Source organism: Rhamphochromis sp. 'chilingali', assembly GCF_963969265.1.
Source record: "Rhamphochromis sp. 'chilingali' genome assembly, chromosome: 4".
Taxonomy (NCBI): Eukaryota; Metazoa; Chordata; class Actinopteri; order Cichliformes; family Cichlidae; genus Rhamphochromis; species Rhamphochromis sp. 'chilingali'.
Genome location: NC_137948.1, coordinates 40,815,589 through 40,841,368, shown reverse-complemented (window position 1 = coordinate 40,841,368; position 25,780 = coordinate 40,815,589). Strand labels below are relative to the sequence as shown.

At 39.9% G+C, this 25,780-nt stretch overlaps 3 protein-coding genes across 14 annotated transcripts in view; 1 reads left to right on the top strand and 2 right to left on the bottom strand.

Moving 5' to 3' along the window:
- LOC308395700 (ral GTPase-activating protein subunit beta-like) overlaps window positions 1-7,720 on the bottom strand; it is a 33,244-nt gene extending 25,524 nt beyond the window's left edge. For 2 of the 10 annotated variants that reach the window (XR_013971441.1, XM_080880652.1), the window contains exons 1-9: window positions 7,109-7,720; window positions 6,189-6,365; window positions 5,419-5,621; window positions 4,788-4,954; window positions 4,510-4,684; window positions 3,773-3,904; window positions 3,554-3,699; window positions 3,298-3,348; window positions 2,419-2,463 (exon numbers count right to left, since the gene is read on the bottom strand). Coding sequence is in view for 8 of the 10 variants with exons in the window: in XM_080880652.1 (XP_080736778.1) it covers window positions 2,419-2,463; window positions 3,298-3,348; window positions 3,554-3,699; window positions 3,773-3,904; window positions 4,510-4,684; window positions 4,788-4,954; window positions 5,419-5,621; window positions 6,189-6,344 (1,075 nt within the window). In the remaining 2 variants the exon portion in view is untranslated. The remainder of the gene's footprint in view (window positions 1-2,418; window positions 2,464-3,297; window positions 3,349-3,553; window positions 3,700-3,772; window positions 3,905-4,509; window positions 4,685-4,787; window positions 4,955-5,418; window positions 5,622-6,188; window positions 6,366-7,108) is intronic. The other 8 variants (XM_080880655.1, XM_080880653.1, XR_013971442.1 and 5 more) reach the window with 7 other exon arrangements.
- A 2,207-nt stretch (window positions 7,721-9,927) lies between these two features.
- rrp36 (ribosomal RNA processing 36) lies at window positions 9,928-17,268 on the bottom strand. The gene is made up of 8 exons (XM_080881506.1): window positions 17,166-17,268; window positions 14,948-15,302; window positions 12,801-12,933; window positions 12,649-12,715; window positions 12,461-12,565; window positions 12,227-12,304; window positions 10,727-10,844; window positions 9,928-10,396 (listed from the first exon to the last, which is right to left on the bottom strand). The coding sequence occupies exons 2-8, from the start codon at window positions 15,267-15,269 to the stop codon at window positions 10,245-10,247; spliced, it is 975 nt and encodes a 324-aa protein (XP_080737632.1). The 5' UTR covers window positions 15,270-15,302; window positions 17,166-17,268; the 3' UTR covers window positions 9,928-10,244.
- A 1,656-nt stretch (window positions 17,269-18,924) lies between these two features.
- Window positions 18,925-25,780, top strand: part of LOC308395248 (apoptosis-stimulating of p53 protein 2-like) — a 38,545-nt gene continuing 31,689 nt past the window's right edge. For all 3 annotated transcript variants that reach the window (XR_013971357.1, XM_080880018.1, XM_080880017.1), the window contains exon 1: window positions 18,925-19,299. Coding sequence is in view for 2 of the 3 variants with exons in the window: in XM_080880018.1 (XP_080736144.1) it covers window positions 19,246-19,299 (54 nt within the window). In the remaining variant the exon portion in view is untranslated. The remainder of the gene's footprint in view (window positions 19,300-25,780) is intronic.

Here is a 25,780-nt window from a genome sequence, read left to right as displayed (position 1 = left end):
TACCCTGTGAAATCCTCTACATCACAGGTAACTATAGAGAAACTGCGCCAGAGTTTCAGTGTGTTTGGACTACCTAAAATGTTAGTTTCAGACAACGGAACATGCTTCACAAGTGCTGAATTTGAGTCATTCATGAAGCAGAATGGAATTGACCATGTAAGATCAGCACCTTTCCACCCTTCTTCAAATGGGCTGGCTGAGAGGGCGGTCCAGACCTTTAAGGAGGGGATGAAGAAAGTCAAAGGTGATACCTTGCAAACCAGACTGTCCCGATTTCTGTTCAGTTATCGCATCACACCGCATGCCACTACTGGTTTATCACCTGCAGAGTTGATGATGTCACGGAGACTCAGATCAGTTTTGGACTTGCTCATGCCTGATGTGAAAACAAAAGTGCAGCACAAACAATCGAAACAGAAAGAAAATCATGACACCAAGAAAAGACTGAGAAGTTTCACACCAGGAGACAAGGTCTTCATCAGAAACTACTCCTATGGCCCGAAGTGGATTCCCGCAGTCATTGTGAGAGCATCGGGTCCAGTGTCTTACATTGTTACCATTGGATCAGGTCAAACTGTGAAGCGGCATGTGGATCAGGTGAGAGCAAGAGTGGCTGACACTGTTCCCAGTACACCAGACAGGGAGGTGGAGCCATTGCTTGACAAAGAATCAGTGCCTGAGTGCTGCTTGCCATCAGAGTTGGACACATCGCCACAACCTCCGGCAATGGAGTTGCCTTATGCTCCGGAGACTCCAGCTCCCGGAGACTCCTCAGGGACACCCGTGTTGCGACGTTCCCAGAGAGAGAGACGTCCACCAGAGACTTTAAAGGACTTTGTTAGGTAGTGTGAGATCTTCCAGAAATAGAGCAACAATGCGCTCTGATCTCACAGGAAGGACGTACCTTCCTAGTTAGAAAAAAAAAAAAGAGAAACATGGAAACCTATGTATGGTTGTATGGTTACCTTAATTACATGTTGATTGTTTGTTAAGCATTCTTTAGATAAACAGTTATTTTGTAAGTCAAGGGAGTTGTTGACTTAAGGGGGGAGGAGATGTGGTATCGCAAGAAATAAGTGGTTATATAAATATGAGTATACATAATAGTTATTATTCATAGATACCTACATCCTAAGTTCCTGTTAATCTTCTGAAAGAAACAGAATGAATGTGTTGTTACAATGGTAATGCCAGGAGAGGCAGTATTAGTTCTGTGTTACATTAATGTGTAAGGAAGTGGAAGAAGAGTGTGTCCTGTAGGAGGCAGTAGAAAATGGATGCTCATGTTCTGTACATGCCCTGAAAGTAAGGTTCAGTAAACCAGTGCAACGATACCCCGGTGTAAGGCTCAGTTATTGTATTTTTATTTTTTGAAGATGCAACAGCGCTGCTTTTCGGTCTGGTTACTACCGTTTATGTCAGAACCGGTGCCATCATGGCACCGGACACCGGTACCCATCCCTAAGTCTGACCCTGACAAATAACCAAGGCAATGACGAGCCATCAAGTTTGCTTGATGGTCATATTTCTACGGTAGAATCACTCTGGCGATCACTTTAAGATCTGCTTGGATTGGTTTTGAACAACGCTTTGCGTTGTTGGCTTTGTGATCATATGTAAATACTGAAAGACAGACTCCTAATAATTATGTCATAGGTAATTATTTCAATTTTATGAAATAACACACAAGTAATGTAACCAGTAGTGTTACTTTTCTTGAGTAGTGACCCCAACAAAACTATAAAAACAAGTACACATTTGATATCACTATATTAAGTATTATGGAACAGTGCAATTACTCTAAGATCGCTGTCAGCAGGAAATAAGCAGGGATTAAACATTACATTTGTATTCACTCACACGTCCAAATAAAAATAATTGGATTTAGGTGTTCATATTACTTCGATGGCCACAGATGTTTAAATATCAAAAAAAGATCTAGGTGCTTCTACAAACATTTGTGAAAGAATAGGTCTCTCTCATGAGCTCAGTGAATTCCAGCGTTCTACTATGATAGGATGTCACCTGTGCAACATGTTCAGTTGTGAAATGTCCTGTTAGACTGTTAGTTGTATTATAACCAAATGGAAGACACTGAGAACAACAGCAGCTCAGCTATGAAGTGGTAGGCCACCTGGATCAGCAAATGCTGGGAATAGTATGTAGTAGTTATGTTCAACATATGATTTCATATGTTGAACATAACAAGCTAGGAGCATAGCATGCAGCTATGCAGCATAGGTTACCATGACAGTGTATCCCAGTAAGAGGTGAATAACCACTGAACAACACCGAAACTCACTGGTAAACCTAAAATTACCTTGCTAGTTGTTGCTAATCTTGTTTGGTTCTCTCAAATGACTCTAGGTCTAATTTAATTAGTTAACTGACTGGTTTAATCTGATCAGTTTGGGTTACCAAAAGAAGGCAGCCGGTCTCTGAAGTGCAGTTTTGTTGTCATTCCTGAAAAAACACACAAACAAAGCCAGAAAACTATGAATAAAAATGCTTCCTAAAAGTGATGTAATATTTTTGTTAAGGGCTGTGCATTAAAGCTGAATGACTGTATTTCATTTCGGCGCTCTTCATCCCTACAGTGGAGTTTAAGTTAAACAATCAAGGTGTGATTAAAGTGCAGACTTTTATCTTTAATTCAAGGGGTTTAAAAGAAATATTTTATTGTCTATTCAGGCGTTACAGCCATTTTTATCCACAGGCCCAGATTTTAAGAGCCTCTAATGCTGACTGAAAAACAGTTTCATAAACAGTTTCAAGGCCAGTCTTGTTGTTGCATGAAAAATTAAGATAAAAGATCTAGACGTCACTTCAAGTGTTTCACTTGCATTTGCTATGTTTTTACTGGAACTTAATTAATACAAGTGAAGGAGGAACAGTCAGACTGACAAAATAAAACCACTAGTGTTTATGATGATGTGACTGGTGATATGAGAAGAAGAATGAACTCTGAAGTCTCTGAAGCTATACTCTGTGCACTGATTCTGCAAAATGCTGTAAAACTGATCAGATGGGGATCTAGTTAGCCCAACGTCTTTTGACCCTATGAACATGGTGCACTGTTTATAAAATGGCTGCAATTCATGCAGAGTTCATGCAAAACTCCTTAAATTAAAGCTGTACTTCAATCACATCTAGATTTTTTGATTTGGTAGTAGTACAAAATCAGAGATTGCACAAATATTTACGATGTAACTGAATTTGTAATGTGTCATGCATGTAAAGTAGAATGCATGGGTGTGATGGGTTTGTATGAGTTCACGGAGTGTATTGTGTGTATACCAGTGTTTGGAAGGAGTTGTTCTATTGTTTCTTTACTTTCCACAGTCACACCTATAAAAAAAAACTTACAATGAATTCCTCAATGTTTGGTTATCATGGTTAAGTCTCAACTATAATTTCATTTTGGTATTTTTAGAATTTATCTCTATTTTGTGATTAATGACAAGAGAAATCAGTTAATGTAAAAACTTGGCACCAGATAGTGCCACCAGGGAGATGCCTATACAAAGAGGTTAATGTGTAAAGGTCAGCGTACCCAGGAAGGCGTCGACAAGGATACCGACTCCACTCATGGCTTTAAAGAAGATGTTTGGTAGCTGACTGTCACCTCTTCTCAACACCTCCCCCTGTGAAACTTGAGATGGAACAACAGCTGCTGTGCGACTAAGCTCCACCGGATTACTGGGGGTCAATGAAAAGACATGTCACATGCCAAGTTAAAAACATCTGACCATGTTTCTGAAGCAATTGTTACCTAAATAAGTGCAGGAACCTGAACCAGGTCTGGGGGATTCGCTTATCATCCATGTCCTCGGGGATCAGGGCAGCATCTTCTTCTGGGACTTTAAAGTGAGGGAATGATGGCCCAAAAGTCAGCTGCAGCAACCTGAGCACATTACAGCAATGCAATTACGGACAAAAAAACCATAGGAGTCTGCTCAGTGACGGGTTGCTTCTCCCCAAGTCTAGGACCAACAGACATAAAAACTCCTTTGTCCCACATGCCATCAAACTATTTAACTCCTCGCTAGAGGGAAGGGGGAGGGGAAACGGGAGGACAAAGGAAGGCGGGGACAACTAAACTTTAGTGTTTGCACAAGCTAAACACTAAACAAGAACTAATCACGCGCAATAGACTCACAACAGTCGCAATAATGTGCAAAAGACATTTGGCTGCTACATCTCATTAATGAGTATATTTCATTGCTTATTTATATATTCTGTATTTAAATATGTATATATATGCTATATTTATGCTTATATTTATATTTTATATTCATATCTATCTATCTATCTATCTATCTATCTATCTATCTATCTATCTATCTATCTATCTATCTATCTAGTAGATAGTAACAACATAGCACCAATAATCCAACAAACAAACAATACAATATAGTTCCCCAACAACAACAATAAAAACATCTCCCCATGAGTATTTTGTGGCTGCTGCTGGACAGAACTCAGTCACAGTTTGTGATGTTTCTGAACCTGGAAGTTAAGGCTGCAACAACTCTGCACCACTGTTCCACAACTGCAGGCTGATGTCTCCAGCTGCTCAACATCTGTCTGCATGTCTGCCATAGTGAGCGAGATGGAAAACATCGAGAGCAAGACAGCAGCCACACTTCAAGGAGCACTGCCATCAACATGTCTGATACACCACCTATAGAAATACAAGGACAGGTGAAGAAAGACCGGTGAGACGCAGACAGGAGAAATGGACAGGAGAGACAAATAAAGATACAGGGGGTTAGGATAACTATCACCTGCAGCAGTTGCTGGAGACAGCATGGCATGGTTGATGCGAAGCAAGAAGTGCAACAGAGTCTCCCAGGTGTCTCTACTCATCATGGTACTCTCTTTAGCCAGTACTTGGACAGCACACAGAACCTGCTGATAGAGAGACAGGTAGACCAGATTTACCTGGTCAGACCTGAGTGGAGAGTCAAGAAGAGAAGAGTTCAGAAAAAAACAGTAACAAGTACAACCACATTGATCTGCATGACACCACACTAATGGCTAGTCGTTGGATATGATTAATAGAAGAATTTTATCTTTAATAATCACTGTCTCAACTGGTTTTGGTCTGGTAGGTGTCACTAAATAGAACAGCTTTGTGCAACATAAGGTAGAAGAAACATCAACTATATCAATCTGACCTGACCGATATTCATCAGCCAGTAAAATAAGTATTGATAACTGTTAACACGTATAACATGTTGTTATAACCACATGAATATAATATATGGCTTAACTGGACTCAAAGAAGGGCTGAGTAGCATCTAAAAACATCAGGTATTCAAAACTAACAAGGTCCTTAAAGGTCAATGGTTCCTTAGTGGATCCCTGTATGGGATCAGTAAATCAGGGTAATCAGGTCTAGGAAAGATTGTCTACCTGGGCAAGAACAGATTGAACAGGTGTCGGAGGATCTTCTGGACATACAGGTTGGGGTCTCTGCTGATTGGTGGAGGAGTGGAGTCTCTTGGGGAAACCAGGGCCATTAGCCAATCAGTGTAGATGTCCACGCAGAGTTTGACGGTATCTCCTTCTAGTGGGAGAGTGAGGCCATAACACAAGACCTCCATTGTCCACTTTACCTGCATATTCAGATTATCATTATTATTATTATGTTTCTGTCCTCAGTGATTAGGATTGAGATTAAGATTCAGATGTTTCTTTTGTATTTTTATGATGTGGTTTGTGTTACCTGCACAAGTAAATAAACTTGTTACATTCAGTTTTATTTATGTGGGTTAAATCACAATAACAGTCACCTCATGAGTACTCCAGTAAAGCTAAGAGAGCTGTACAGAGGTTTGGAAGTTACATATACTGTCATAGATACGACTTATGTTTCAAGGAAAATTTACATGCCAAACAGAAAAAGAAGTCCAGACCTGTCATCCACTGAAAATATTTGGTGAATTATTAAACAAAAAAATACAACAAAGGAGGCCTTTGTATCTAGGTTTTAATGATTGGTAAAAGGCTACATTCTCTGTTTATTAATATTTTACACAGCCCCTCTACATTCTTGGTAACAGGGTCTGACTGTATCCAACTTGCTTTGCAGTAAACTGGTCTGGGCTTCAAGTCATTCTTCACTTCCTGCTGTGTTGTCTACCCCCACTGTGTGTTTGGCTTTAGTTAGAGGTCACACTCACCTGTTTGTCTGTGCATAGCAAGCTACGGGTGCCAGGGTTTCCAAGGCCAGCTCCCAGGGGTTTCACCACAGCAACAGCAATATCTCTGCCTACAGAAGGCGGGAAACAGCTGAGCACGCTCACTTGACACCGCCCACCAGACAGTGATTGGTCCATGGTTGGAAATTCAGAGCTCAACTGCATAACAGACACGCAGAGTTTCTTATCGTGTGAACTGCTTAACAGGCCCTTGGCATGGCAGTTAAAGTGTAGCTGCAGCTACATTAAAACTGTCAGATGTGAGAACAGGTAAACAGATATCAGCAGCTGCAATCTTCCCTTTTTGCATTTTGTGTACATGTTTATTCTGCAGTCTTTCTAAAGTTCACATGAAGTTGGAAAATCTTTCATCTTTGATGCCTTGTTGTCAGTTTAACACATTTACACTGACAACTGAATTGCAACATGAATCTCTAACATGTGAGCCTGAAAGTGTTCAGCTCACGGATAAAATTATCTAAACTATTATAAGGTACAATTACGCTAATGTAATCTGAGGTTAATGTCTTACCGTACAATACAATTTGTTATACAATCTATAAATTCAACTGATACAGGATAAAGTGGTTGTTTGTTATTTTGAGTTCATCTAATTTGAAAATATCTCTTCACAGTGTCCATATACAGTCCTTCTCTTAAGAAGAATAGACAGTGGTTAGATGGAGAGAGAAAAGCAGATAATAAAAGAAAGTGAAGGACACAAAGTAAATTGAAGAATAAGATGTGCTGTTGCAAGACATTTGATCACTAAGTAAATAAATAAGTCCAGCTTGTATTGAAATAGTACTGCAGTAAATATACTTCCAGAGAAATGAAATACTGATTACAAGACAGTTCAACATTTCTAACAGCAGATTCCACATGAAACTGAAGTATCATACCTGCACAGGTGAGTCCAGCTGAATGGTTTGCAAGTGAAATTCTTCGCTACCACCTGCTGACACCAACAGTGAAATCAAATCAGTTACTCTAAGGCAAAACTTTAAGCTTCAAGTCACCTTCTGCTGCTGCCTTCAGGGTCAGTTAGGAAATGTGACATTTCAGTCAGAACCGGTTTAACTAGAGGTGTACCTCTTGAGCTGTTATTGCCAGACTGCAGCAAAGCACGGTGTGCAGAGACAGTTTTTAGCTTACATTAAACAGATGGATTTAGTATCAACATGTAGGACCTTCCTGATAGGTTGGTGTCATGTAATGACTCTGTTTGTTTTACTGAAAAAGCTCCATGTGTTAGAGTCCAAACCAGTAATTATCTACTGCTATTCATTCAGATGCTGCTCTCAGCAGTAGTTGGTTGCTCAAAATGTTCCCTAAGAACATCTTGATGCTCAATCATCCAGGTAAGGAAATTCCAAAAAGTTGATTCTGTTCATCTGGTCGTAGCGTTTTCAGTGGGAGAGACATTTAGTCACTCATCCAAGTGACTTCTTCAGTCTCAGCTGACTGCAGGTTTCCCCAACCTTATAAACAGCACCTTTTCACAATGACTGAAACTAGCGCTACTGAATGTGAGGTCAGTTGCTTGAACATTAACTGTCATGACCATTGATCAACAGCCACTGATTAACAACCACTGATCAAAGACCATGAGTATCATTCACAGAGAGTTGGGGAATGGCTGCAATCACAGCATTGTAAGATGGTGACAGATGTACCCTTAAGCCCCCTCCTCGATTTAGAGATGGTCTTTCCCTTTTCACATTAATGGCCTCCTCCTCTTTCAATTATGACGTTGAAAGAGTGTCCACTGGCCTGTAGGTGTAAATAGATTGTGGAGTCCTGGCCTGATGTTAGCTCTTCTGTTTTGTGCCACTGGCTTCGCCAGAGGTTGTTTAGTTTCACCGATGTATAAATAAGGTAATATAGATCTTTATTGTCATTGTTACCAGAACAATGAAACAAACAAAATATATAAAAAAATCTACAGGTACAGTGTAAGGAGTAGGATCAGTGCAGTATAAAGTGTGATGTGATTGCTTGTATTGCACTTTGAGTAAGGGGTAGGAATGCTGGTTGCTATTGTACAGTTATATAATAGAGGTATAAAGTCACAGCAATTCACCAGGCACTTAACGGTGTACAATATATAACTCTATTTGTGTGGAGGGACCCGATCTTTGGAGTGGATACATTTTTGGCGCAGCGTGTTTTGGGGTTTAAAAGCCGCAGAGAGAGAATGTTCTGATACTTATGAGACATAAGGGATCACTGAGGGTTTTCGCTTAGGCAGCAGTTGTCCTTTTTTCCTGGATCGGCTGGAGCTTTCTTTAGGCGCCTTCCCAGCTTTGACAAATGTCCAGCTGGGATAGCTACATTTACTCAGAGCCTTCTTGATGTGATGTTCTTCTGCTTCCCTGGCCGCTGTGTCTGTGGGGATGTGTTCGCTCTGTGTTGTAGCATCCTGATGACACCCAGTTTCTGCTCCTGTGGATGATGAGAGTCAAACCTTAAACACTGATCCGTATGCGTAGGTTTCCGGTACACATCAGCTTTTAGATGTCCCTCATTACTGATGGAAATCTCAGAGTCTAAGAAGGCTAACCTGCCACTTTTCATATCCTCCCTGGTGGAGTTAATGTGATCAGTGAATTGTGGTATGTTCTAACATTTGATTTTCACCCATCCATATAACTGAACCAATAGCTTGGTGGTGTTCCAGGGTAGGATAACCAAGCCCTCTTTTCCATTTCTTCCATTACAGTTTGGCCACAGTGGGTGAAACTGGGGAACCCATGGCACAGCCATGTTTCTGCCTGTAGTACTGACCTTTGTGTGTGAAATTTACAAAAGAAGGTTAGGGATGAAAAATCTGACTATTTTACCCCCCAAAACAAAATGTAATCATAGTTTGTGATGTGAATTCTGTTCATTTGATCTAAAATGAGGTCAGATAATTGTCACAACTGTCACATCCAAAAGTTCATTGTATGAAAAGCAAAAAAATCTAATGGTTTTGAATTACACAGCATCAAGTAGTCAGTGTGCAGCTTGTATAACAGTGTAAATTTTCAATCACAGACCGGAACAGAAACACTTTCTAGACACAAATAACTGTTTCTGCATCAAATTAATATCATCTAAATACATTACAGATGAGAGGAACTGATAACTAGCTCCAAGTGTTACCATTTTATTAGCCACCAGCCACTAGCTTAATAAGAGATAGCCAGTATGGGCTACAAACAGTTCAGTGACTGACATTAGCGTGTGCCTTGGACAGGTTCACATTTAAACAGGTCAATATTTCAATGTTGTTGAAACCGGGCTTCACGAGGATGTCAGTTAGTAAGATTCTTCACCAAGTTTTTTCCCACTATTGTTCATGTGTACAGCAATTACTATGGGAGGGAGGGGGCTATTTGGATAACTGTGTGCACCAGTGTCCTGCCAACTTGTTTGGCAGCTGGTGGAAGCAGAGTTGGCATTATTGCAAATGAGTATCTAGCCAAACGGTTAACCCTGCTCAGAACATATACGACCTACTGTACTCACACACATATAAAATACACTTGTTTTAAGAATTCTGAAGTCAATAGGTACTGCAAGTATCAGTTCTCATCCCTAATTGAACCATGATGCAGCGAAATGCATGATATTTTCACTGCATAAAAAAGGCTATTAGAGTGCAGGAAAAGGACATTCTTCATTTTTAAAAGCACTTTCTACTCAAAAATTAAACAATGAACAAATGAAGATCAAAGACACTTAAATACATCACTTTATTGATTATTAACAAGTACATGTTTTATAGATTTGACACAATGATACAATGTCCTGCGTTTGATAGCTCAAGTATCAATGGATGAAAGAAAGCTCAGATATCTGAACATAAATGCACTGAAAGCATTATCAAATAATAGCGACTAAGTCAGAGTCCCCAGCAGCTTCGCCAGCTGAGACGCTCAGCTCCAGCAACTTGTTTAGACCCTGGGGATGCCTGCCAGACTGATGCATGAAGGGTTTTCTATCAGAAGAATCTTTTAAATGATTTGACAGTTTTTAATGACACTTGACGCCTTAGACAGCCTTCTTGCTCTGCAGCTGTTTGGGCAGCTTTCTGCGGTCCTTCATGGCGTTCCTCTTCCTCTTCTTGCTCAGGAAGTTGTCCAGTTTGCTGCTCTTCTTCAGCTCTTGGTATTTTTCAGCCAGCTGCAGCTTTTTCATGTCAGCTAGAATCAAGAATAATTGAAAGAACAGTTATTAAAACTTCCACTACCTTCACAGATACTGTCACTGTTTATTTTTTACAGAAATGAAAAGAAAATCAATTCTTATCAACGTTTCTTTTTTCATGATTGCCATCTTAAATCAGAATCAGAATACTTTAATAATCCCTAAGGAAATAGTCTAAGTCACAGTTGGGACCACAGGTCAGTGTATTCCTAATGTCAGTCCCAGTGTGAATAAATGGGAAGGAATGCTGGGGCCAAATACTTAGTGAATCAATAGATGTGCACATTGAAAATAGGCATTCTGAGATCTAGTGATGATCTTCTTACATTTCTTGAAGAAGAATGGTTTTCCACCCTCACTGGCTCTCTCTCTCTGCTGTCTCTTGAACTGCAGCTCTCTCTCTCTCTGCTGCTCTTTGCTCTTCCTTGCTTGGTCTTGGTTTTCCTGCACAAAGTCAAAATTGACATTAAAAAGACCTCCGACGAATAGAACCATGCAAAGTAATTGTAATTGTTTCCATTTATTGTTGCTACCGCGCACGCACGCACGCACGCACGCACGCACGCACGCACGCACGCACGCACGCACACATTATAACCCATGCAAAGAACAAAAAACACACCCCTGAAAATAGCCAGTTACACAGACTGGAGTGAAAATCACTGGAAAAAGCAGCAAATGTTTAAAGAAAAACTTTGAGAGCCTGGAGAACTGTTGCATGCAAACAGAATATTGATGCTGCACTGGCCAATTTGATGTTTGATGACCTCATGCAATGCATTACTATAACATGTAAAGTCAAAGTCAAATTTATTTATATAGCACATTTAAAACAACAACTGTTGACCAACCTGCTGTACATTTAAGACAAAAGAGATAAAACATAGGAAGACATGATAAAAATTTAAGGAAGAAGAATAAAATGAGAAGATCTGGATAAGAAATAATACAAGGAATAAAAGTGGGTTCAGGTTTCAGGTTTTGAAAGTGTCCAATGTTGAGGAGGTCTTGAAATGAAGGGGACGTTTGTTCCACAATTTAGGAGCAGTCACAGCAAACAGAGGTCTCCTCTGTGCTTTAATCTTGACCTCAGGGCAGCTAGGAGCATTTGATCTGCAGACAGTGATCTTGCAGGAGTGTACCAGTTTAAAAGATAAGAAAGGTATGAGGGTGCTAACCTCTGCAACATGCAAAAATGAATAATAAAATCTTAAAATCAATTCGAAAACTAACTGACAGCCAGTGTAAGGATGCCAGTATGGGAGATATGTGCTCTCGCTTGCGTGTGGCAGTTAGTAACCGTGCTGCAGCGGTTTTGTTTTTATTTTGTTAAATTGCAAAGTACTTTTACACATACTGCTGAAAATGCTGTTTGCCAACTACAAGCAACAGATTGCTTGCTGGTGCAGCCCTTTAAGAGGTCTGTAGCAACAAGAGGTTGATGATGCATGCTCCTTATATTGCACCTGCTCCTTTGCATGGTACATATAACTGCCATATATCTGGTAGATACTTATGTTACTATGTATATTCCCTGTGTGTAGTTAGCTCTATAAGTCTACTTTTTGGCTTCTCTTTTTTTCTTATTCTAAAGGAATCTACACGCTGCTAACGGAGAGATGCCAAACTGTGTTTCACTGTTCTTGTAACAATAAAGATCTATTCTACTCTATTCTCTTCTATGATTTCATAAATCAACAAACTGAAATGCTTTTCAAGGAAGATGCTTAAATTGTAAAACTATTAATGCGTTTCTAGTTTTTCTTGATAAAAACAAAAAACTAAACTGCATAATTAAAAGTGAATGAAAGGCAGCAAAGACTCACCATCCTCTTCAAAAGGAACTGCAGTTTCTCCTTCGTCTGGCTGTTTTTCTTTATTCTCTTCAGCTTTTTCTGAACAATCTGCAAATAACGAAAATGGTACCACTGTTACTCTTCTCACACTAACTGAAACAAACAAGTTTTACAACTGTTATCATCTTAGATTTTTCAGCCTACAGTTAAAAATGTCTTTTTTGTTTCTCTTTACATTCAGCACATTGTCGTTCATTTTCTCACCTCCTTCTCTCTGTGTCGGATGTCATTAATGAACTTATAGGTCTTCTCAAAAATCTCTGGTTTGTATTCTCCAGACAAGTCATCAAATCGAGGATCTCTCAGCGTCTGGAGGACAGAACAAAAACCAAATCTGTATATACATGAGTGCTTGTGCATTGAACTCAACGCTGGAGATTTTCTCCACTCACTGGTTTCTTGACGGGGATGACCTGTCGGAGGAATGGTGCTGGTTTCTTGGCTGAGAGTTCCACTGGCCTGAAATCACAAGCAGACCGTAAAGCCCTGCAGGATTTAAATGAGGAAAGTCTAACAGTTGTCTAAGCAGGCTGAGAACGTTCACCTGTTCTTGTTTAGTCGTTTCTTCTTGCTGGACTCGTGACTCCTGTTGCTGCCATAGGCAACCGTGTTGTAAACTTTGGTTCCCACCTGGTTCTGCAGTTTTACAATGTTCTCAAATGACATGTTGGACAGCTCTGGAAGGGTTGAAGAAGACAGAAGGGGATTTTTTGCCAGAGAGACACTGCAATTAGTTATCACGCGCAATTATACATTCAGCACTATATTGGGTTTGTGGCAGAAAAAGAAAACAAACGGGGGGGAAAAAACCTTGGAAAAAACCCCCAAAAAGCATACAGCAGCTGGAACACAAAAATATGAAAACGCACAGATACATAAATCAACAATCTGTGTTTGTGTGTGTCTGTCATGAAAAGTACTTGAAAATGAGGGTGGGAACCCTATGCTGGTCAAAATCCTATTTGTCAGGGCAGTTAAATGAGGAGCACCACAACAGGTGGTGGCCAGTGAGAACACGAGACGAAAAGCACTGTGTTTGCTAGTTAATTCGCCTGCACTGAAAGTAGGGCTGCACGATTAATCGTTAGAAAATCGCGATCTCGATTCATGCTTATGTGCGATCTCATTTCCAAATGACAACGATTTAAAAAAAAAAAAAAAAAAAAAAAAAAAAAAGACGACGACGATTGTACCGCATTTTGATCCGGGACGTACTCTGGATGAAAACAAGCGCTCACTCTTCCTGCTCAACAAATGACAAGGGCGGAGCCTTATACCACGTGATACAGAAGCTGTGCCGTGTGATGCTAAAATTAGCAGGGAAAAAACCACGGAGAGCACGTCAGGGATGACGAGAAAGTGACAGGAGAAAATCCGTCCCGGTCAACCACCCAAACATCAATAACGGGAACCTTATACAGCGCTTCCCTATACACGTCGAACTCCCGCAGGCACAAAGACATCACGGAGGCTATCACTTATCACCTGACCAAAGATATGGCTCCCATCAACACTGTGCAAAACGAGGGATTTAGGAGAATGATCAACACCCTAGACAAACGCTACACAGTGCCGTCCCGCAACTATTTTTCTATTGTTGCACTACCTGCTCTGTACACGCAGCGTCGAGCAACGGTGGAGACGGAATTTCAAGCAGTACAACATTTTGTTGTTTTTATGTTTATTTATTGTTTTTATGTTCAGTCTCAACTGTTACGAAGTTGATGTGCAGTTAATAAGTGCAATAAATATTTATACTGGAAAAGAAAATCGTGAGAGAATCGTGATCTCAATTCTAAGCCAAAAAAATCGTGATTCTCATTTTATGCAAAATCGTGCAGCCCTAACTGAAAGCATGCTCTGATTGTAGGTGGCTAAGAAAAAAACAAAATAACAACAACAAATGGATGTTAAAAAATTCCCAATGGTTCACACTAGGGCTGTTCGATATAACGATATATATCAGATGACGATATAAAAACATCTATCGTTTCATTTTACGCTATCGTTTGTTTCGTGGTGTCGCAAAATAAACTGTTTACGGCAATATTTTTTCATCGTTTTGATGGTCACTGTAGTGGCTATATTCATTTCTTAGAGTTCTCTCTTTCTCTTATATTTTATATAACCACACTACTGACGGACAAGCGCCTGTTTTTATGCGTTGTGGTTAGCAACAACGACGGTAACACCATCGTGTGTCCGCTTGTTTATGTTCCACATAAACCTTTCACAATAAAGCTCAAGATCCTGTTGAGACTTTTCAAAATAAACTGAATCACGTGAAAGAGCAGATTATTTACGGATGAGAAGTAAAAAAGAGCCGCCAGGTCGAGCTGCCCGAGATTCACAGAATTTACAGAAAATGTTACATTTTTGTGATTTATATCGTTATCGGACGATGGAATTCTTATATCGGGATATGAGATTTTGGTCATATCGCACAGCCCAAGTTTACACTTCCTAACTGAACAGAATAATATCCTCTATACAAACAACATACACACAAACACACTTTTGTGGCCAATCGCACAAACAGGGCTTACGTCAGCACTTAAAGGTAACGTGGTTGTAATTATAGCTGCACCACCCATACTTAGCCACTTTACAAATGGCAGATGTAACCTGCAGGTCACGCTTCACCAGTTTGGCATCGTAATGTTCATATTCTTGAGCTGCAGACACACTCACCCTTTCTGATGTCTTCTTTTGTTTGGAGTTCATTGCTGCCACCAGCATCTTCTGGGTCATCATCACTGTTGCCATCCTCTTCATCTCCCTCTTGTTCTTCATCATTATCAGATTCCATCTCATCACTGCTATCTGATCGTTCCTCATCTTCATCAGTCTTTTCCTCTCCTATTTTGTAGCACTGATCTTCCTCCTCAGTCCCTTTTCTCTCAGTAATCAGTGCAAAGTTCCTCTCCACATCAGACGACTCCTCATCGCTGCTGCTTTCTAACCCTTTCTTCTTTGAGCTCGGCAGCTGTTTCTGTTTCTGCTTCTTCTTCATCTTTGTTTATGAGGTTGTAGTAGACGCAGAGAGCTACCGGAAACAAAACAAATATGAACTATTTTACGTGGTGCTGAGTTTGTCATAATTATTCAACCCTACAAAGAAAAAAGCGTTCTTAGGCTACGTTCACACTGCAAGCGAAAGCGCATCAAATCCGACTTTTTTGACCCTATGCGACCCATATCTGATCATGACAGTGTGAACGGCACAAATCCGATATTTTCAAATCCGATCTGGGTCACTTTGTATGTGGTGCTGAATCCGATACATATTTGACGTTTTAGAAAGCGACTGCTGTTTGATGGTCATGTCGCTTAAATCCGTCTTTTACGTCACTGACACAAGACAGACGCCAATTATCAGCGCCGGAGAAGACATCGCGAACGCTTCCTGGCCATCCAGTGTAGATGTCAGTGAAACTGTTGACAAGACAACGTTGGAGAAACATGAACATTTTATTTGTACTGTATAATCTGCAGATTCTGACAGAAATCTGCAACTATCCTTTGAAGCACCGCTCCTCTCTAAAACTGCAGTAAGGATCATTATTAGGCCATATGTAAATAACAAAATAACTTTATAACTTAAAGCAAAATTGGGAAACGTAAAGTCCGAAACAAGTCTTTATATTAAGGGCCATCAGTCAAACAATACTGTTCGGTCTGGGTCTAAACAGAGCGCGTTGTGTGTGACGTCTTCTTTTGCGCATGCGGGCCGCTTTGAGGGTTCACACTAGAGCGCGTTTGCTGTCACATTTTATCTGTAGTGTGAACGAGCAGACAAAAATATCGGATTTGATCCAAAAATCGGAATTGAGCATTAAGACCTGCAGTGTGAACGTAGCCTAAGAGTTTCAATCTTTCTAATGACGCTTTCCGCCAAGCGCAGCAGCACTGAGCAGGCAGGTACTGGTGTCTGCCAAAAACTGATTTCCAGTATTTGCCAAAAACGGATTGCTCGTATTACCAACAAACCTAAAGATATTACACATAAAAAAAATCGCTTTTTGGCACAACACCGGTCTGTGCGCCATCTTGCATTAGATGTGTTACACATTAATAAATACGCTTCTCCTGCACTCCATTGGCACAAGTGGATTTTCTTTCTTATTAAAAGCTGAGCTGACATCAACGTGGGCGCTCCTGAAACGTCTCTTAAAGTTTTACCAGCTCTTTGGGGTTTTTGTACTTTCATGATGCATAACTTTAAAAGCGCAGATTGACGGAAATAACCACACACCATATAGCAACTAGCAACTCGGTGCTAGCTAATGATCGATGCCGCTGGATGAAAATGTGATCTTGAAAACTAACGAATATTAATATCAGTACTTTCTATTAATCCTAGCAAATCTTTCCGAAGACTAAAATGTAAGTTTTCACTGGTTCATAAGGACTACGGTTACCTAATAGAGCAAATAACTGCATGGGAAATTGCATACATAATGTATCTCGTGAATTGTATTCGCATTTGCTTGTCTAACACATGAATGGGGATTTTACGGCAGATTTATTCGGCTTTGATGAGCGCTGAACTCTGATTCGGGTTATATGGAGCAACAATAATAATTCCCAGGACAGTCATCGGTATTTTACCCACGGAAATGGCGTCATCTCGTGTACAGTGTTTACTGTCAGGAGACTTGTTAGGTGTAACATTCACAAGCAGGATTAACAGCTAGTACATGGGGAAACATAACAACTTCCACAGTCTTTTCTTATCTGGATGAACACCGCGCTGAAAATCAAATGTGTTTTTAAATGAGCTGCACCCTCCCTCCAGGCCAAAGAGCGAGCGCGTTATAGACACAACAACCTGAAACAAGCGCAAACGTCATCCAGCTTATTAAGTCTGCTCGTTCCTGTATTTCGTATAAAATAAACGTCAACACACCTGGATCTAGAGCCGCTGTTAAGTCGTCTTTTCCTAAGTTCCAAACACACGTGTGTCGATATAGCGTACCCCCATTACTCCAGGAAGCTAAACAAAACACTTCCTGTTTCAAATTAAAAGTTTCACTGAGAATTTTTGTTACGAAAAACACCAACCTTCAGTGTTTGATATAAGAGCTAAATTTAACCATGTTAAGCTAATGATAATTGTAACTCATGATAAATGTTTCTGGCACATGCTCAGCTCACCTCCAAATTCAGCCACTCTTGGCTCCAAAATAAAATGGAAAACAAACAAAGAAAAAATAATCATAAAACTAGGACATCTTACTATTCATTACTGCCTGAAGAAAATAAGAATAACCCAGGTTAAACTCAGGGTTCTTGCCAGGCCAACAGAGAGTCACATGTCTACTGAGCCAAGCATTCCTTTAACCTTACCTACTGTAACAGTTGCTATTGTAATGCAGTGTATGACCACATGGCGGCGCCTCCTGTCTCATGACTGGTGTGTCACCCCCTTTTTGTTCTTCTTCGCACTCCTCCTGTAATGGATGCTCGCGTGTGTACGCGGACTAGTGTGCTCTTTAGTAATGTGTGGTAGAGGTAGCACTTTTATTTTTGATATTGTAAATAAATGAGTACTTTTTGGAAAGTCAGAAGCTGTTGCTCATTCGCTACCCAGCTGCACACCTCCGCGGCTGGCTTCATCTCCACCGCACGTTACACTACTAATGAATTAACAAGTTTCTTTAAAAAATAAATGAAATTGCATTAACAAATTAAATTTTCACCATTAGAGGAAAAACATTTCCAACCACCCCACAGATCATTATGTACAGCTGATATTCGTTTAGATTCTCTCTCCAATCTTTCTGTGTTCAATAATAACTTCCACCAAACCATCAATGTGTCTGGTTCTGCTGGAGGCTTCTTCCATTTAAAAGGGAGTTATCCTTTTCACTGTCATCAAGTGCTTGCTCAGAGGAGGTCATTTGATAGTTTTCTCTCTATTATTGTAGTCTTTACCTTACAGTATAAAGCACCTTGTGGTGACTGTTGTTGCAATTTCGTGATATATAAATAAAACTGAATCGATTCAGAATTCACTGTACACAAACAGCGTTAATGAAGGTTACAAATGATCTTGTGGCCTCAGACAGTAGACTTACCTCTGTACTGCTAGACAGTGTAGTGTTTGACACTGTTGACCACACTTTTTATTACAGTTGTTAGAACATGTCATAGATATTAAAGGTACTGTGGCACAGTGGTTTAAGTCATATCTGTCTAATGGACTCCAATTTTCTCATGTGTGAGGTAACTTAAAGCAGACAGAGTTAATTAGAGCGCTGTATGTATGTATTTGTCCATCACCTCAGGTTCCAGTTCATTCCATGAGAATTGTGAATATGAAAGATTAAAACAAAATCCCCTGATTAGCCTGTTTCTCTGTAACACAGAGAACCTTTCACACTCACTGTAAATGTATTCTCTAGTATTATTATGTGAAAATTTCTTTTCTCAGAGCAAAGTGGATATTTATCACTGATGGTCTATTATTTATTTGTTTTCTTTTGCTAGAATTTTAATTTTTTCATAACTCTGTGTATTATTTAGTATCACGGTGGTTTAAATCTCTGATCCCCACAAATCGAAAATGTACACGTTAAAAACATACTCTGGAGAAAGAGTCGCTTTAATTCTGAAAAGATTCGACCGGAAGTGCTGTTCCTGTTTAATGATCGAGTAACTCCAAAACCAAGCCTCGTTAGTGAGATGCTGGGAGCTGATAGGATTAGGAGCGCAGCAGGAGAGCAGCAGCTCGGCTCTCCGCGCTTTGTTTTCTGCTCAGATCATCAAGAGCTGCAGTCTGGTGTGTAAACGCTGCTCTCCTTCAGCTGCATGTAGTTCTCTCTGAAAGCGACCTGCCTTTTTTCTCCAGAGGGCATCCCACCGTACCGCCCATTGCAACAGGTCGAGCAGGAGGTGAAATCTAAAAAAATATACATAGATGTGATGTGACAGTAAAGCGCAGAGAGAAAGGCGGGCAGCAGAGGAGGTTGACGGTGTAAGCTTTGATGGTTTCAGCTGCAGTGGATGCGACAGAGCGGGGACCTGCCAACATGATGCCGGTGAGTGGAAAATCACATTCTGCCTTAATGACCCATTCATGCACAACTGTCACCACCATCTGAGGGCGAAGCTCCGAGTTCAACTTTCTACCACACATCCTTACATAGCTGCATCACGAATTAAATTTATAGGACCACGCACTGAGATCTTCGTGGAATCCTGGAAAGCATTTTTAACTAAGAATGTGTCTCGAAATAACACGTCATGTTTTATAAATTAATCTTTTTTGTTGTACTTCGCTTCCTCCGACTTTGTAATGTAATGATAAATACTACATATAACACAGTTAATATTTAATCACGCAGTATATTTATGTTTGAAAATAACGATATTAGGTGTAGTTTTAATTTGTGTTAATGTGCAAACGTTCAGCTTTAAATCATGGCTATGGGTGGAGTGTTCTTAGCGGTTTGCTTTGTGTTGATATTGTGTCTTTGCGTTGGGTGCAGTTTGCACAGTGCCTGCTGTCATGCAATGAAAATTAAAGTAACTTTCTTTAACATTCACACTCCTTAGAAATTGTAAAGTGTTCTCACATTTTCTCCTTGATCAACACAAACTGAAATCAACTTGTAAGCAACTTGATCAGTAACATTACTATGACTCACTGTTAAATGTATTACAGTACTCTGTTACAGAGTATATATAATTTTAACCCCTCACATTGTATCTAGCAGATATCTGCTGAATACAATGTGGGGAAGCTTAAACAGAAAAACAGGATCAGTTAGACAACAGATGCCAGTGTGGTGGAATCAGACAGAATAGGGATTACGTGTTCCTCTCATCACGGACCAACTGCAGGTGACACAGAGGATTTGAAGTTGTCTGGTGTCTGTCTGCAGTGACTCAAACACAGCAGACTTCTCTGTTGCACCAACCAGTGTCACAACCAGATGTGAGCAGCTGTGGATCTACTAATAATAGATTAACACCATTGCATTGCACCATTGTTTTCATGTGGAATGATGGTACTCTTCTGGTTTATGAGAATAAAAAAAAGAAAAAAGAAGTGTTGACCTTTTTGTGCATGCTACATCCTCAGTCTTACTTCTGCTGAACAGTTTGACATTTCAGGCTGTGGTGTTCTGGTACTTGTCACATGTCACACTTCCCACTCTTCACTGGTGTCCCGTGTCTGGAAATCACTCATGGCTGCAAATCTGAAGTAATGTGAACTGACCACCAAAGCCAAAGTGTCATTATTTCACTGAAATTCAGATAACTGACACGTTGACTGGTTGGATTTAAGTGTGTTTCAGCTACAGTTATCTGCATTAATGATGGGGGGGGGGGGGGGGGGGGGGGGGGGGTTGCACACTAATGGATGGCAGACAAAAGAGGAACTTTATAGACTCTATCAATGAGGAAATGGTGAGATGAACTTCTCATTTATTGTTCTATAGACAGTAACTTCTACTCTTGACTTCATTATTTCTACATAGGTTGTTTGGAGGAAGCTCTTATAAAACAATAGCCAATTTACTCACAACTTGTCTTAAATAAAGGTGTAAAGGTGACACATATTATACTCTATACTAGAGCAGGGCGATATGGCCAAAAATATTTATCACGATATATATTTGAAAATTTGCGATAACGATATAACCGACGATATAATTGATGCGAGACAAAATACAACTCCACAACATTACTAGCGCAAAAAGACAACCTTCCATTTATTTTCACTTAAACAAGAAGCTGGTTTTTATGTACATTAAAGCTTTATAAAAATGTAACAGTGCAAATGCAAATTCCTTGCTGAAAGTTTAACCAAAAGGCATTTCCAGTAGAAATGGGCTGACATATCCTGAGCATAACCATGTATAATATCCACTGAAGTTAAAAAGAGGTGCTTTGCAACATTAAACTGCAGTGTGCAGTACGCATTTTTCGGACCATAAGGTGCACGGGATTATAAGGCACATTAAGCGAAACAAAGCAGTCAGATAAATCAAACTTTATTAAACTCATTCTTCTTGCTTCCTCCACTTCTGTACCATTGATTCATTAATGTTGAATTCTCTGGCAGCTGCTCTATTCCCATGTTGTTGCAGTATATTAATGACTAACCTCTATTATGGATGGATTATCTCAGTTGTTCTCCTGACTGAAGTTTGGTCCGTTTACAGCATCCTGCCATGCGATTGCATTTGTCTCTAACCATGAAGAACCTTCACGTTAACTTTTATAAGTGGAAAAGTGTTAGTGTTCGTCCTCCAGCTTCACTGTTTATGTTATGCTAACATAGCTGTGTCGCTAGCGATCACGTAGCACATCATTATATACCAGCTAGCCCAACTTCAGTAACCCTGCAAACGTCGCTGCTGTTTAGTTTCCTGTCTTCATTTATGTTGGAAGTGATAGCAGAGCTGTACGTTTGATTTTTTTCAGAAATCTCTCAGTCAGAACATGCAATATCATGCTTAGGTAACTAGCGAAACTAGCGAGCTAACTTCCGCTAGCTTCCTGCTAACTTCTAACTCCGTTAAATGTAATAACTTTTGTTTTCATGGATGCCTGGAAGTTAAACTTTATAGTTACACCTGGTAAAGCAGCAATGCTGATCGTTTTATTAAAGATGAAAGAATTTAGACAGTTTTTAACTCTAAGTGATGTTGCAGTGTTGTTTGACCTGAAGTATACGGAGTTTAGGACCCAGATTACTCCCAGATTTAAGAGCATCTTAGTCCGACAAATATGACAATAACAACGGCCGCTTGCATGTTCTGCAAAAAAATGTGCTTTGTTGTGTATCTGATGGACAAACACCAAATCAGTTCCACATCACGGAAGTTGCACCATTTTTACAAACCAATTCTGGTTCATCTGTTTCACTCAACAATCGGCCATGTGCGTATGAAAACAAAGGCACTGCGCATGCGCGTTTTACTCCCATTCTATCGCGATATTTCATTTTCCTATCGTTGCCTAACATTATACCGGTATTACCGTGAACGGTATAATATGGCCCAGCCCTACTCTATACTGCTAAATGTAGCTTTTTTGATTCACACTTCAAAATAATCTTTATTTTTATAAAAATGACAAGTTGAAAAAACAAATCAAAAAACAAAAATCAATTTTTTATCAATGCCAAATATTACTGTAAATTGTTTACAGGCTATTCTGTCACCGAAACAACTGAAACTAAAGTGCTCTGCTACCAATGTACCATTGATTAACCGCAAATGAGAGGTAGTGTCAGGTACTTGCATCATTTTCTAGTCTGACTGTAAATTCACCAGACAGCAGGATATCGACCTGTTTCTCTTGTTCACTCATCTTTATCATTTCTCTTCTAACTGCTTTGATCTTTTTAAACCTTACCCAGACCGCTGGCTTGCGCTGTGGCTGTCGAGCTCTTTGTAGCTTAAGCTACGTTACCTTTGTTAACTTCCTTAAAATATCCATGTTCAGCTGGGTGAAGACAATTTATGATTACGTTTTCATGGTGCTCCACCTACAGTTTATTTTGAACTTTTTGACTTCGCTCATAGTGAAGAGCTTCCATGTTAATGACATGTTGTATGTGCTGTATGTGTACATGTGACTGTTTGCTTAGCTTATAACTCAGGGGTGCCCAATCCCAGTCCTCGAGATCTACTATCCTGCAGCTTTTAGATGCATCCCTACTCCAACACAGCTGAATCAAATGGTGTGATTACCTCTTCAGCATGCCATCAAGTTTGGCAAAGGCCTGATAACAAGCCATTCAGTTGATTCAGGTGTGTCAGAAGAAGGGTGCGTCTAAAAGCTGCAGGACGGTAGCTCTCGAGGACTGGGATTGGGCACCCCTGTTATAACTGAACCAGACAGGATCAAGAACGCTGGAACAAATCGAGCCCCTGGTCAGCTGATTTGTACAACTTTACTTATGCCGACTTGATTGGCTGCCCTCATTAACAACATAATGAACAGCAGATGGGTGGGGCTTCTATGCTCTCATTCAGAGCCATGTGTCCTCCAACACAACAACTACAGGTTTCTGGATGTTAATGAACAAATGTTGACTGGTTGACAAGTGGGTGGCTGCAGCTCAGGAGGTAGAACAGGTCATCTACCAATCTGTAGGTTGGTGGTTCCATCCCCGGCTGCTGCAGTCTGCAGATACTAACTGATGCATCCATTGGAATGTGAATGTTAGACAGAAAGCACTTAAGCATAGAAAAAAGTGCTCGGATGAATCAGTGAATGAGTGCTTTGAGTGCTCAGGCTGAGTAGAAAGCCGCTGTTTAAGAACCCTTACAACTGAAACAAGGGCAGAGAGTGTCAGCAATGAGAGACGTGTGAAAAGAAACACCAAAGATGCAACACACAGCAGTCATTGTTGTTAACACTTGGATTTACTTGAGCTCTTTTGCATGTTAACGCCGTCTTCTCTGGCAGCCTGACAGAGAGACCCACAAGCAAGAGTAGCCCCAGATCCGTTACACCACATTGTACACTGCCCCCATCAACAACAGGCCCACTCTGCAGGTAGACAGGGTGTCCACTAACTGCCAGCGGACTGCTAATACGCTACCACTGCTGAAACATGATTTCAGAATAAGTGGGAGAAATCTTAATTAAAAGCATTTCCACTGCAGTTAGAAGAGTTCAAGAAAATCACAAAGCTCTATTTTTAAATAGTGGAAGTTGTCAGTATTGTTTCTGCTGAGACAGTTACTGTGGCTCACAAAACAAAAAAACCCAAAACAAAACCTTTGTCAGTCTTTTTTTGTTCGTTTTCCATATTAACTTTGACGTCCAGACTGTAAGAAAAAGCAGGAAACAGAAATTATCTGTTAACCAGAGAGGAAAACCTTACTGCAATGGGGGAAAAAAGAGACATCAGTATTTTCCAGCAGAAGATAAGGAATATAATATTATGTTTAAAATAAAAGGTTCAACCTGATACTTTTGGTAATATTTTGTTTTCTTTACAAGCATATGTTTTTCATTTATTACAGTATATTTAAATTGACCATTTTGTGATTTACAATGTTTTGGAGAACTGTAATAACATTAATAGAGATTATTAAACATATAATTTAGAAACCAGATTTAGAACATTTAGAGCAGCCTATAGAGATTACCTGAACATTTGCTGACCTTTGTATCTAAGACTTTGTCCTTGTCTACTTAAACCTCCAACACTATAAAAGTATACACATATACTATGTTTGTGTATATGAGAGAAAAAAAAAAGCATAAAAGGACCAGTTTTTGTGATTCAGGATAGTGAAGCAAGCCTTAAATGTTACATAAAAGCTGCCTTTAAAAAGGCAGCACGCCCTATTCATTAAACTGCATCCTCATAATCTTCCAGGCAGAGCTCAGTGGAGCTCATTGTGCTGCTTGGTAACTGTTGCCACAGTGACCAGAAATTAACACTAGCACACTCACTAACACACACACACGATTCAAGGTCATATGGGAACACTATTTATTTAATATTCCTTAGGCGATGAGGAGCTAAAGCATTTGTAACCTTCATGTTAGTTTACAACATCACCCTGGTGCTGATATTCAGGTCTCAAAGGTGCCAATAAAGTCAGACTTGTCCCACTCTGGCTTTGTTTACATCTTTAGGCAGAAGCATTTTGACAGTGAGAGTACTTCCTTCTTTCTTGTTCAATGTATAGTATAAAATTGCGCTAAACATTCAAATGTAGAAAAGTCACCTTCTTGTTGACATCCTCTAACAGACATCAGTAAGAAAATTGGTTTTCACCATATATGTTGGCCAATATGCTAATGTGTTTAAATGTAAGTATATAATCAGCTAATCAGATGGCAGCAACTCCGTGCATTTATCTATTTAGGTATGTAGACATGGACAAGTGGCTGAAGTCCAAACTGAGAGATAGAGTAGGGAGGAAAGGTGATTTAAGTGACACTGCATGGTTGTTGGTGCCAGACGAACTAGCATGAGCATTTCCAGAAACTCCTGGGATTATGTTTAGGTTTAAAGAAAATGGTCTGAAAAACAGAAAGTATCCAGCGAGCAGCAGACCTCTGGTGTAATATCCCTTGTTGATGCCAGAGGTCAGAGGAAAATGGCCAGACTGCTTTGAGCTGATGTGAAGCTCAGCTATATATGTATACATATATACACACACTGCATGTTTATAAGCGCAAACAATGCTAAACACTGCTGATGACAGATGTTACTAGGTAGGTAGATTTAATTAATAGTGTGTAGTGTAATATTATAAGTTGGTAGGTAGGCTAATAAAATTACTTGGTGGGTTACAGACACCAATAGCATCATAACATACACTTTATCAAAAGCTATGACTTTATAGATGATTAGTGAGTAGGTGGGACATATCCTAATATAATCTAACAAAACAATGCCAGTCAATCAGAAGACAATGTTAACAATAGATGTATGGAAGCATTCTGCGTTTATACTGCTCACTGTGGTAGCGTCCTAGACAATGGGGTCGTGTGTATTGTTTATCCAATATTGGTATGTCATGTGATGCTGGTAGC